The sequence below is a fragment of the Xyrauchen texanus genome, chromosome 31, assembly GCF_025860055.1.
Source record: "Xyrauchen texanus isolate HMW12.3.18 chromosome 31, RBS_HiC_50CHRs, whole genome shotgun sequence".
Lineage (NCBI taxonomy): Eukaryota > Metazoa > Chordata > Actinopteri > Cypriniformes > Catostomidae > Xyrauchen > Xyrauchen texanus.
In genome coordinates this window covers 40,527,941-40,542,516 of record NC_068306.1, presented here as the reverse complement: position 1 = coordinate 40,542,516, position 14,576 = coordinate 40,527,941, and the positions used below count along the sequence as shown (strand labels likewise).

The 14,576-nt window shown below is 36.2% G+C and overlaps 1 protein-coding gene across 1 annotated transcript in view; it reads right to left on the bottom strand.

The window, feature by feature from the left end:
* Nucleotides 1–14,576, bottom strand: part of sra1 (steroid receptor RNA activator 1) — a 73,873-nt gene that overhangs the window by 23,370 nt on the left and 35,927 nt on the right. Inside the window, exon 3 of the mRNA XM_052099372.1 lies at nt 724–932. Within this exon, the coding sequence (XP_051955332.1) occupies nt 724–932 (209 nt within the window). The remainder of the gene's footprint in view (nt 1–723; nt 933–14,576) is intronic.

The following is a 14,576-nucleotide window of genomic DNA, read 5'->3' as shown; positions in this document are numbered from 1 at the left end:
GCACTCCCAATATTCGTTAAAAAACGCAAATGTCAAGTGGACCGAGTCGTAAGGGAATGCAAGTTATCTACGTCGCCATGTTCACACAGTAGCAGAATATGGTTGGCAGACCTGTTTTGAGTGCTTAATACAGTTAAGTTCACACACAGTTTGGTTATTTAGGAGAGTGACAACCACAGTCTATAACAGAGTTGACACCCACACATTTTCAGGACTCACAACCACATTCTTGGTAAATCTGTGCTGTGTGAATGGGACCATACTGGACAACTAGTTGTTAGTTACATCATGTACAGTGAGAGAAATGCTGCACTGTACACTCATTGTGAACGTAGCCTGTGTTAAGTCCTCCCTTTAACAATCTCCTATCTTTCTTTTTATTTATGTTTTATGAAATGTCCTGCTTGTATGCATAGGACTGCCCATAATCCTAGGTTAAATCATAGGTTTAGGTATGCTTCACAATTGTAATATTGAAAGGGGGGTTGCACCACTAGGTTATGAACCCTTGCTCTAGAGCAAGGTTGGCATTAATCTTGCTGGGTTAACCCCAAAATGTGGTGCCAAAGACAACGACAATTACATAACCCAGATAACCTAGGATTATGTACACCAAATGTTTAGAATGGCTATGAATAAACAAAGGCAAGAGTGAAAAGCCCATTCAGCAGTCAGTTCAGCCTCACAGGGTGAAGAACTTTATTTTCAACACAGTGACCTTACCTTGACAGTATGTCTGCATGCTTGCAATGCCCAATATAGTGGTGCTTGCACATCTTCAATGCATGGCTCACTCTCTGCCATCATGGTTACATCTGAGGGGATACTGGGGCATATTGAAGGTGGGGTGACCCCATCCATTGGAGGAGGCTTTCTGTCTCTGGGAAGTGGTAGCCCGTCCAATGGAGTGGGTGGGAACCCTGATCCAGAACCTGTTTAGATATCAAAACATGCCGATAAGATTCTAGAAACCTGCAAACGGTGCAGATGACGTACAGTATCTCACAAAAGTGAGTACACCTCTCACATTTTTGTAAATATTTCGTTATATCTTTTCATGTGACAACACTGAAGAAATGACACTTTGCTACAATGTAATGTAGTGAATCAGTGTACAGCTTGTATAACAGTGTAAATTTGATGTCTCCTCAAAATAACTCAACACACAGCCAATTGAAAATGTCCAAATTGGGCCCAAAGTGTCAATATTTTGTCTGGCCACCATTCTCACTTTAGTGAAATACTGTATATTTTAATATGCAGTGGTCTCAAACTCAAATAATATAAAGTTTCAGGCTTCTGGTTAACAGTCCTACCAGTGAACAATGTGTAAAAAAAAACAAAAATTTAAAAATTAAAAAAAAAAAAAAAACTACTAAGTTTAATGCAAGAAATGAAATACAACAAAAGTCTAATTCAAATAATCAAAGGGATGTTTTCCACAGATATTTGCTAAATGAATAAAAGGACGAAAATCTTATTTTAATTAGTGTGCACTAGTATAACAAAACATGGTTATAAACAACATTTGCCAAATTATATTTACGAAGGCTGTCGATTTAACACATTTCTTTAGTGTGACGAACAGTTTAAAAAAATACAGTGAGGAGAGGAAAATGTACACAATTATGGCCCCTGTCCATTTGTAAATTCTGTAATAAATGGCATTTCATATTTATGTTAATTTCTTTGAGAATTTTTACTTTGGATGTTTGTTTTATTTGATGTGACCCACTATTGTTTGACTACTGAAAATGTGTAACATTTTACAATTACACATGCAGCCATACTGGAAACCTATATTTCTGGGCTTTAATTATATAGAGCCTTAAATATCACTTTAAATCATAGGTGCAAATTGTGATTTTGTCCCTCCTCTACAAAATAATGGAATTCTCAGTAAATATTGATCAATGGTATTTCCTATTTTGGTTTTGATCATCATGAAATTTGGTTGATTTGACCCATACCCATATACAGTGGATATAAAAAGTCTACACACCCCTGTTAAAACAGCAGGTTCTTGTGATGTTCTTGTAAAAAAATCAAGATAAATCATATCAGACTTTTTTACTGTTTTAATGTAAAAATTACAACCTATGAAATTGCACTGAAAACCAAAGTGACACATTTCAGAGAAAAAAATACAAAAAACGTAAACTTGACCTAACTGCATAAGTGTGCACACCATTTTATAATTGGGTAAGTGGCTGTGTTCAGAATCAAACAATCGTCAAGCTCATATGAAATAGTACACCTGTCTTCACCTTAAGTGACACTGATTAACTCCAAATAAATCTCAGCTGTTCTTGAAGGATTTTTCTGACATCATCTTGGTTGCATGCTACTACAAGAGCCATGGGCCACAATGAGCTTACAAAGCATCAATGTGATCTCATTGTTGAAAGGGGAGAGCTACAAAAACAAATTCCAAGGCATTAGATATACCATGGAACACAACGAAGACAATATGGCACAACAGTAACATCAAGAACAGTATATCCCTCCAATATTGATGAGAAGACAGAGAAAACTTGTCATGGAGGTTGTCAAGGAGGCCTACAGCAACATTAAAGTAGCTGCAGCTCTTTCTGGCAAGTAGTGGGTGCTGAAAAATGTGCTATGATCTGATGAGACCAAGATTGAACTTTTTCCCAAAAATTGTAAAAGGTATGTTTGGTGCAAAAACACAGCACATCAGCAAAATAACACCATACCCATGGTGAAGCATGGCGGTGGTGGCAGCATTATGCTTTGGGGCTGCTTTTCTTCAGTTGAAACTGGGGCTTTAGTGAAGGTGAAGGTGGAGGGAATCATGAATAGTTCCACGTACCAGTCAATTCTGGCACAGAACATTCTGGCATCTGATCGAAAGCTGAAAATGAAGAGATCTTTCACATTTCAGCCTGACGATGATCCAAAACACACATCCAAATCAACAAAAGAATGGCTTCTGCAAAAAAAAAAGTAATGTTTTGGAATGGCCCACCAGAGCCCAGACCTGAATACTATAGAAAATATGTGGGGGACCTGAAGACGGCCGTACACAAGAGAGTTTTGCAAAGAAGAGTGGGAAAATATTCCCAAATCAAGATGTGCCAAGCTAATAGATTCTTATCCAAACAGACCGAGTGCTGTAAATAAACAAAGGGGGCTTCAATTAAGTATTAGTTCAGGGATCACACTTACGTGGTTAGTTTTTTTTCTAAGTGTCACTTTGGTTTTCAGTGGCATTGTATAGGTTGTAATTTTTACATTAAAAGGTGCAAGAATTCTGATATGATTCATCTTTATTTAATTTTTTACATCACAACAACCTGCTTTTTTAACAGCGGTGTGTAGACTTCTCATAACCACTGTAATCTATAATTTTTTTCCTTCTAAACTCTTTATTTTTATGCCTTTGTAAAGAGATAATCTACATTTATTCTTTTATATGTATTGCACAGTCGTAGGGTGGGGGGTGGTAGATATATATTAACCACAGATTTTAGGCAATAACTTTCTACCAAAGTGTAAATATTTGAGCGTCTCTAAGTGAGAATCTTTAATTGTTTACAATCTAACTGTACAGTGATACAATTCATTGAATAATATTAATATTTCCTGATCAAGGATTTGGGTCCGATTCTGCACTCATAAAAAATGCTCCGATGCCAAAAAAGTACACCATCTGATGTACAAACTTCATCATGTTAATCTGCGGAAAATATTTCAATTGTATTATGTCTGGGTGTGATTATTAAACCATAAAGGCCTCTTTCATTTTAAACATTTTATTTTCAATGGTAATTGTATAGGGAACATTTCCATTAAAATCAGCTGATAAAATTGGACACAAATACAGAAATATATTGGTGCAGCAGCCACAATTAGCACTGACTGGTGAAGTCTTCCCTTCATTAATGTATGTGGGCAATAACAGAATTCAGGCAACAGCTGAAAATTATTTTGTCTCTAGTTTTATGAAAAATCTTGGAGCAATTGAAAGTTTGTTCCAGTTTACTATTATGCACTATATATTTATTCCAGTAATTGTTTCTAATCCCTCATACTGATTACCTTAGTTTGCATTTAGGTCATTTTGTTATTGTGTTTATTATTGCCCCAAACTATCTGTAGTAGGCCCTATGTTAGATACAGTACGTCCTGTTGAAGTTAGAAGGTGGGGTCCATGAATAGTGTGGAGTTAAGAAACGGGTCCTGGGCTACAAACAGTTTGAGAAACATCTCTGTTACTACTGTAACCTTTGTTCACTGACAGGAGGAAATGAGACACTGCATCAGTAGCTAATGCTATGGGAAATCCTCCCAGGAGTGACTAGACCTGAGGTCCTATAGAATCACACCAATCTCATTGGCTGCTTGCACTATGCCCCTTAAGGTGCGCACACACTGCCAGAGACTTTGTCGCTGCAGGTCGCCAGTGGCTGGGGAAGTTGCTAGTGGGTGTTCCCACTACTGGTTGCCTAGTAATGTTTATAAATGACATTCACGGATGTCATTCCATTGCTGTTGACAGCGTATCTCTTTTCTTGCCACTAAAAACAAACATTTTGGAGGGAAAAGACTCAATCTAAATGGAATCAGTACATAAAATGCTTTATATCAAAGATGAATGAGAAACAAGGCGTGCTGTTTGCCATAGCGGCTATTTATCTGCGGCGAAAATGCAAATGCCGGTCTGTCTGGGTCCATAAAATCCCTGCGATCTCAGATACACCTTTCCACGCAGTATTTTTCTTAAAAATGTCCTTGTACGTGGGAAGAGACACATCATAGAGCACTGGAAAACTTCTAACAGCAAGAATTAGCCTTTCATCCATCTTTCCGTTACTGCAGGAGCTGAGAGAGAGAGAGAGAAGGATCACGAGAGCTCTCCCGTCTTCTCTCCTATTGGCTGTCGCTTCCGTTAGTCGCTCTTCATTTGAATAAAGTTGAACTTGTCTCAACTTTGTTGCGTCGCTGGACACGCCCACATCTAGTCGCCAACGGTCGCGACAGCTCGTGTCGCCGGAAGTCGCTGTGCTCTCATTGAAAATGAATGGTATGGAGTCGCTGTCGCGCTCGATGTCGCTCGCAGTGTGTACGCACCTTTATGCGTGTCATGGCGGGCATGTAAACTGGAGCACAAAGCCATTTCATCAGGATTGTTTCGAATGAAGGGAGCCATCTCTTGGTTTCTTAACAGCGAGAAGTCAGTAGTGTGGCTTCTGTACACAGAGTCTCATTCCCTCATTTCAGGGAACCAAGGTTATAGTCGTAATGGAGATGTTCCCTTTTAATTCGGCCCTTTAGGCACTGTGTCAGTAGCTGAAGCTAAGGGGATTGTAGATCATAATGCCATTCCAGACACCAAGGAGGAGGCTATGCTCCTGGCAAAATAGACCTTAACATTTTAGGGACTGTGTATTCCTTAAGAATCATAAGTGAGAGTAATGAGAGCTGCAACCCAGTGAGAAGTATTTGACCAAACATGAGATCTTGTTTGGGGCACTTAGAGAAAAGACTTCCCTTTCTTCTCCCCCTCTTTGCCTTTAAAGCTTCACTCCTGATCAGCTCTGTCCTCAAGGCTGCCTCCCAAGTTAAGCAGCCCCATTTGTTCCCATCAGAATCCATAACCTAGTTCTACTAGGAGTGGTGGTGGTGTAGTGGGCTAAAGCACATAACCGTTAATCAGAAGGTCACTGGTTTGATCCTCACAGCCACCACCATTGTGTCCTTGAGCAAGGCACTTAACTCCCGGTTGCTCCGGGGGGATTGTCCCTGTAATAAGTGCACTGAAAGTCGCTTTGGATAAAAGCGTCTGCCAAATGCATAAATGTAAATGCAAAATGCATAAATGTAGTTGCCTATTGAGGTTAATTGATGTTTAAATTGGTCTTTGTAACATTCTATTTTGCTTGACCTGGCAAATTCAGAGTAGATTACCACTTCTACCATTCTACCATTCTGGAGACGTGGCCTGCCCAACGTAGTTGCCAAAGAAGGATGATAGACTTGACGCTAGGGATCTCTGCTCTCTTCAGGATAGTGTTGTTTGAAAAACAGTCCTGCCATACTATGCCCATAATGAGCCAGAGGCAATGTTGGTGGAAGTGCTCTTGTAGTCAAACATGTCTTTTTTACAGCACCCATGACACAACACCATTCAAAAGGATGGAGATCACAACTGCTCAGTAGACCTTTATCTTGGTACCTTGACGGAGCGAGTGGTTTTGCCAGATCCATGTGTAAATGGACAAAGGAGCAGTTTGCCTTGGTATATCAGTTTTCAACATCTCTTGTGAGTCATTTGATATTATACTGCCAAGATAGTTGAAGTGGTCCACACTCTTTAACTAATAGTTATTTATTTTTAAGGTGGACTTTACATACCGTGGTGGTGGTAGGTACAAATCCTCTTTTCTTCAGGCTGATGGTAAGATCAAAGGATGAGGCTGACACAGAAACGCACCTGACTAAATGCTGTAGTGATAATTCAGTGGACGCTAATAAGGCACAGTCACCTGCAAAAAGTAACTCAATGAGTTGTTCAGAGGTTTTTGTCCTTGCAAGAAATATGCAAAAATGTAATAGGCCCCCATCGGTTCTGAATCGGATGTAGATTCCCTAGTCTATGCAGATTTTTGCTTCTTTTAGCACGACACTTAAAAGCATGGCAACAAATTTAGGAGCGAGGACACGACATATGTATCAGCAGGGTCTATTTTTAAAGCATATGTAGTAGGGTCGGTGAGCTATAATTCTAACTGAATGGTATCTTGATCATATACAGACTTACCTAGGAACCCCTTTGTATTTAGACCTAATTCTATTGTGGAGATCTGTAAATCTTTGTAAAGCTTTGGCTACTGATCCACAAAAGTTGCCTGGACCCGAAATCTGGATCCCTATCTCCTAAAGCTTGCAGCTGATTTTATTGCAGCCTATTGCTCATATTTTTAATCAGAGTATCCAGACTAATGCCATCCCTATAATATTGAAAGCAGCCTATCTTCTTTCTTTACCGAAGGGTGGGGACCCTTCGGGTTTAAACAACTATTGCCCTATATCCAAACTTTGTACTCTTGCCAAGATATTAGAATCTCATGTAAATTCTCAATTGAAGCAATTCTTGGCTGACAATAATATATTAAGTGAAATACAGTCTGGCTTTAGATTAGGTCATAGTACCATATCTGCAGCTATGTTGATAAATTATATTATCAATGTATTGGACAGAAAGCAGCATTGTGCTGCTCTGTTTGTTGATCTGTCTAAAGCATTTGATTCTGTTGAACATGAGTTGCTGTTTTCATTAAGCTTAAGGAGACGGCAGCATTGGTATACTGTGTAAACTCCCTTTTTATCTGTGTAATTTCTATTACTTATCAATAGCTTTTATGATTCTCACTCCTCTAGATGGTTATTCTACAGGGTACCCAGGATTTGCTCAGAACTTGGTAGTAAGGCTTTCTCTTATTTTGTGCCCAGGTCATGGAATAACCTTCAGAACACACTAGAGCTTAATAATTTTGTCTGCTTGAGAGAGTCCAATGCTTTGATAAAAAATTATGTAGTGCAATTGCTATTCATAAGCTGGATTTTTTTCAGTCCTTTGTATTAATGTTTACATTTTTGTCCCATGTCGGTTTTAGTCATGCTTGATTTTATAATTTTGTTACTTTGTAATAGTATGATTTCTTGGCCAGGTCTCCCTCAAAAAGAGATTTAATCTCAATGTACTTCTTGGTTAAATAAAGGCTCAATGAAAAAAAAAAAACTTGTCTGATACCATTTTCAATGGAAAAGGCATATGAGAGGCATCTGCAGAACTAAACCTGGCCTCTCTGCCCTTGGTTTAACCATTTAATGATAGTTAGACATTTCAGAGGACATTCAAGTTTAGCCAGTATCTGCCAAAGGCCATCCCGGCTGATAGTCAAAGGCCTTTGTAAGATCAATGAAAGCAGCTTAAAAGGCAAACATTCTGCTCCCAGCACTTTGCCTGGAGTTGCCGGAGGACAAAGATCATGTCCAATACGCCCCTTCCTGACCTGAACTCACATTGGCTCTCTGGAAGAATCTCTATTGCAATGGTAGGTATAGGTCTGTCCAACAGTGATGGTACTTTGCATGTAATGGATTAATGGTTTTAACCGTCAAACTTTGATCCCTTATTTTTTCTTAACGGCACAATTAGAGTCCTTTGGTACATTCCCTTCTCCCAACAGAGTGAAAAGGCTAGTTAGTCTGTCCAGAAGGTCATCCCCACCAAGTTTGTAAACCTCAGCAAGAATCATACCGTTCCCATGGGCTTTCACCTTCCTGATGGAGGTTGATACAGAGCTGTGACATTTTTTTTGCCCCCTTCCTGATTTCTTCTATTTTTGTATATTTTTCAAACTAAATTGTTTTAGATCTTAAAAAAGAGATATAACATAAAACAATGGTAACCTGAATAAACCCAAAATACAGTTTTCAAATATATATATTTTGTATTGAAGCAAAAACGTTATCCAACACCTATATCACTCATGTGAAAATACAAACTGCCCCCTTAAACTTAATGTTTAATTAACACCAATGTTTGATTTACACCAGATGTAAATGGGACACCTTTCTTCCAAACAGTTCCACTTTCAACTCATCGGTCCACAGAACATTCTCAAAGTTTGAGGATCATCAAGGTGTGTTTTGGCAAAATTCAGATTAATGTTCTTCTGGGTTAGCAGTGGTTTTTGCCGTGCTGCTCCTTCATGGATAGCATTTTTGGTCAGTGTCTTTCTGGGTCAAGGACAGTGATCTTAATTGAAGCAGTTCCTTAAATGCTGTTGTTGCTGTGCTCTTGGAGGGGTTTTGGAAGGTTGGCCACTTCTGGGAAGGTTCACTACTGTGCTAAGTTTTCTCTATTTTGAGATAATGGCTCTCACTGTTGTTGTAAACCCAGAGCCGTTGAAATAGCTTTGTAAACCTTCCCAGACGGATGCATTTCAATCACTTTTTTCCTCCTCATTTCTGGAATTTCATTCAACCTTGGCAAAGTGTACTACTAGGTGAGCCAACTTCATGCTCAAATGGAAAGTTAAAATACTTTCTCACAGCACTGTACCTCTTTCCGATTTGCAGGGTTGTCAAGCTCCTGTTTTACTTCCTTCTGTTGTAGTTTTGAGATGGAAGACACTTGTACTGACCTTTTGTCACCAAAGAGACTGTTGAAATGTTTTGCACAGAGATAGATAATAGCATCTTTGGCTAATAGGCATGATAGATCCAGCGGTGGATCTAACCAGTGCCCGAGTATGATAGGTGGGACCATATACTGACATAAGTGCCTCTTAGAAGGATCCCATGATAGCATTGTGATGATTTGGACTTGATTCAAGCCTTTTTTTCCGAGTCCAGCTAAGTCCATGGCATTTGTGATGCAATGAAAAACAAACAAAAATAACATAGGGTGACCATACGTCCTCTTTTCCCCCAGACATGTCCTCTTTTTCAGACCTGAAAAAGCATCCTGCTGGGATTTCAAATTCACCTCTAAATGTCCAGGATTTGTCTTTGTCTTCATATTGATGTGCTCTCTACAGTTAGTCCTATCATACATTTGTGTGCAGGATAGAGATCTGCCACACTCATCCAGAATATCAATAATGTACACTTTAAAAAACTCTGCAAAATTATTAAATAGAACTTGTTTTATCAGACTCATGCTTACTATGCAAAGTAATTTCTAACTGAAAATGTTGACTATATCGAGACAGAATAAAATGTACCAAGTATCAGGGAACATTCAACTAATGTGACAGATGAAATAGACCATGATGGAAACTGTACAACTAAGTCCATCACATGTTTGTAGCGCAACCTCTGTGTTACCTGTAAAGCTGGCACTTGTGTTTCAAATGGCATAAAAGCCAGAAAATACAATGAAGAACACAAGTGAGGGCAGAAGTCTCTATTCACCTCTCATCCATTCTAAACAATGTGAAAAGAACAAAACGTCAGCCCAAGGTGAGCTTGACCCTTAACTTTAAGGAAGTAGGCTACACTTGGATACAGCAGGAGGACTGAAAAGTGTGAAGTGCAGTACTGTAATATATTAATTATTTTTTAGGGGTCAAGACCCGATGGGGCGAAAGACACCTATTGTTTTCGTTAGTTTTCCTATTAGGAAGTCAAGTCCCGAAGGGCCGAAAGGAGGAAATCTATTGTTATTGACGGTTTTATTATTATTATTATTATTATGATTCCTCCGGTAAAAGGAAATCTATTGTTATTGATGGTTTTATTATTATTATTATTATTATGATTCCTCCGGTAAAAGGAAATCTATTGTTATTGATGGTTTTATTATTATTATTATTATTATTATGATTCCTCCGGTAAAAGGAAATCTATTGTTATTGACGGTTTTATTATTATTATTATTATTATGATTCCTCCGGTAAAAGGAAATCTATTGTTATTGATGGTTTTATTATTATTATTATTATTATTATTATTATTATTATCAGATTCCTCCGGTATGAGGAAATCTATTGTTATTGACGGTTTTATTATTATTATTATGATTCCTCCGGTAAAAGGAAATCTATTGTTATTGATGGTTTTATTATTATTATTATTATTATTATTATGATTCCTCCGGTAAAAAGAAATCTATTGTTATTGATGGTTTTATTATTATTATTATTAGATTCCTCCAGTAAAAGGAAATCTATTGTTATTGACGGTTTTATTATTATTATTAGATTCCTCTGGTAAAAGGAAATCTATTGTTATTGACGGTTTTATTATTATTATTATTATTATTATTATTAGATTCCTCCAGTAAAAGGAAATCTATTGTTATTGATGGTTTTATTATTATTATTAGATTCCTCCGGTAAAAGGAAATCTATTGTTATTGACGGTTTTATTATTATTATTATTAGATTCCTCCAGTAAAAGGAAATCTATTGTTATTGATGGTTTTATTATTATTATTAGATTCCTCTGGTAAAAGGAAATCTATTGTTATTGACGGTTTTATTATTATTATTATTATTATTATTAGATTCCTCCAGTAAAAGGAAATCTATTGTTATTGATGGTTTTATTATTATTATTAGATTCCTCCGGTAAAAGGAAATCTATTGTTATTGACGGTTTTATTATTATTATTATTATTATTATTATTATTATTATTAGATTCCTCCGGTAAAAGGAAATCTATTGTTATTGACGGTTTTATTATTATTGTTATTATTAGATTCCTCCAGTAAAAGGAAATCTATTGTTATTGACGGTTTTATTATTAGATTCCTCCGGTAAAAGGAAATCTATTGTTATTGATGGTTTTATTATTATTATTATTATTATTATTATTATTATTATTATTATTATTATTAGACTCTTCCGGTAAAAGGAAATCTATTGTTATTGACGGTTTTATTATTATTGTTATTATTAGATTCCTCCAGTAAAAGGAAATCTATTGTTATTGACGGTTTTATTATTATTATTATATTCCTCCGGTAAAAGGAAATCTATTGTTATTGATGGTTTTATTATTAGATTCCTCGGTAAAGGAAATCTATTGTTATTGATGGTTTTATTATTATTATTATTATTATTATTATTATTATTATTAGACTCTTCGGTAAAAGGAAATCTATTGTTATTGGTCGGTTTTATTATTATTGTTATTATTAGATTCCTCCAGTAAAAGGAAATCTATTGTTATTGACGGTTTTATTATTATTATTATATTCCTCCGGTAAAAGGAAATCTATTGTTATTGATGGTTTTATTATTATTATTAGATTCCTCCGGTAAAAGGAAATCTATTGTTATTGATGGTTTTATTATTAGATTCCTCCGGTAAAAGGAAATCTATTGTTATTGATGGTTTTATTATTATTATTATTATTATTATTATTATTATTATTATTATTAGACTCTTCCGGTAAAAGGAAATCTATTGTTATTGACGGTTCTATTATTATTATTATTAGATTCCTCCGGTAAAAGGAAATCTATTGTTATTGATGGTTTTATTATTATTATTATTATTATTATTAGATTCCTCCGGTAAAAGGAAATCTATTGTTATTGACGGTTTTATTATTATTATTATTATTATTAGATTCCTCCGGTAAAAGGAAATCTATTGTTATTGATGGTTTTATTATTATTATTATTATTATTATTATTATTATTATTATTATTATCATTATTATTATTAGATTCCTCTGGTAAAAGGAAATCTATTGTTATTGACGGTTTTATTATTATTATTATTATTAGATTCCTCCGGTAAAAGGAAATCTATTGTTATTGACGGTTTTATTATTATTATTATTATTATTATTATTATTATTATTAGATTCCTCCGGTAAAAGGAAATCTATTGTTATTGGTGGGTTTATTATTATTATTATTAGATTCCTCCGGTAAAAGGAAATCTATTGTTATTGATGGTTTTATTATTATTATTATCATTATTATTATTAGATTCCTCCGGTAAAAGGAAATCTATTGTTATTGACGGTTTTATTATTATTATTATTATTATTATTATTATTATTATTAGATTCCTCCAGTATGAGGAACTCTATTGTTACTGAATGTAGAATGTAGCCCAGAGATTCCCAAAAATGTTTCTGCCATAACACACTTCTTATAAATTTGTTTTAAATAAATCCCATGGCACACCACTATCACTTATAACCACTGTCGATAGCTTTCATTTCAATAACTTGTCCATGATTTATGTCCGTCTTACTCGAATGTTTGAAATTCAGCTTTGCAAAAAACACAAGTCACGTAGGTATGCTGTATAATGAGGTCACAGGTGGCAAGACTGCTAATAGAGTAATGAAAAAACAATTGCATATTTTTTTATTTGAAAAGTGGTTGGAAAACAATGGAGTAGCCTGCCCCCTGCACAATCAATGACCCCTGTTAAGGAAGGTGGACTTCACTGAGAGCTGCAATGTCAATAGCCAGTTTCTGTTGCTACCAGGCGGAGGATTTCTAAGGCTGATTGTCACCTGAATCTAGCACTGTGTGAATGTTCCAGCATTTAATCCTAGTAGCTCAGAAAACTGAAACAGTTAAGGCAACAGAGAGCTATAGGTCAATGTCATATTATATCAGAGTGAACTTCTGCAAGGTGCGTTGCCATCCATCGAACCCCACCTACCCATATTTTACTACATAACCCATATATTGGGCAGAGGTTGAGGGGCACCAGGGAATGTCCACCTGCTGGTGGGTCTGCAAGCCACATCTCTGGGGCCCTAAGCTGCTCCGAGATCCCCCAAGATTTTGCCTTGGTCTGCATGGTGCCAAGTTTCTGTGTGGACGCACTGGAGTATCTTACTTTGTTCCTCGTTTTGCCCTTTTTAGGGGCTAGTCAGTAGGAGAACCTGTAAGCAGACGGTAGCAAGCAGTAGACACCAAGCAGGCGAGCAAGCAGTGTAACATGCAACACAAGCATACATTACATTTTGTTTTCATTTTAAAATTCTGTTAACTACATACAAAGCTTTGAATGGTCTAGCTCCACAGTACTTAAGTAAACTTCTGGCACGTTATATTCTGTAATGTTCATTACAATCACAAATTTCTGGCTAGTTAATAATTCCAAAAATATCAAAATCCACAAAAGGAAGTAGATCCTTTTCATACTTGGCTCCTAAACTATGGAATAGTCTCCCTAACACTGTTCGGGATGCAGACACACTCAGGTTAAGTCTAGACTGTATGCCTTAATTATTTCTGTAACTGCTGATCTCCTGGGATTTTCATGCACAACAATTTATAATTTACTCAGAATGGTGCCAAAAACAAAAAACATCCAGTGAATGGCAGTTCTGTGGATGGAAACACCTTGCTGATGAGAGTGGTCAACAGATAATGGCCAGACTAGTTCGAACTGACAAAGTCTACAGTAACTCAGGTAACTCCTCTGTACAATTGTAGTGAGAAGAATAGAAAATACTGTAAATGAAGGAATCAAGTTACTAAAATAAATAAAAGGAAAAAGAAAGAGTATTACAAAAATAGAATAAACAGTGTTAAGTATGATGGCAAAAAGCTTTGGCACGTCCTAAATGAAATTATGGGTAGAAATAGAAATGCATCGCCTTCTTTTGTAGAGTCTGATGGAGGTTTTATAACAGAATCTAAAGACATTGCAAATTATTTTAATAATTATTTTATAAATAAAGTAAATAATTTAAGAAAAGGTTTTAGAACACAAGATTTTGATTACTGTGAACTGATCAAAAATGAAATCATGGCTGATAAAATGTGTAACTTTCATTTTAGTCGCGTGCAAACTGCAGAAGTGATGGCCCTGTTAAAGTCTCTTCCAACACATGGTAGTCCAGGCACAGACAACTTGGACAGCCTAGTATTGAATAAAACATCTGAATATATTGCTGCTCCGTTGTGTTATACATTTAATCAGTGTATAGCGAGTGGGATTTATCCATCTTTGTGGAAGGAAGGGAAAATTATTCCGTTGATAAAAAACAATCGATTATCTTATAACGGGCATAACTGTAGACCTATAAGTATTCTGCCTGCACTCAGTAAAGTTA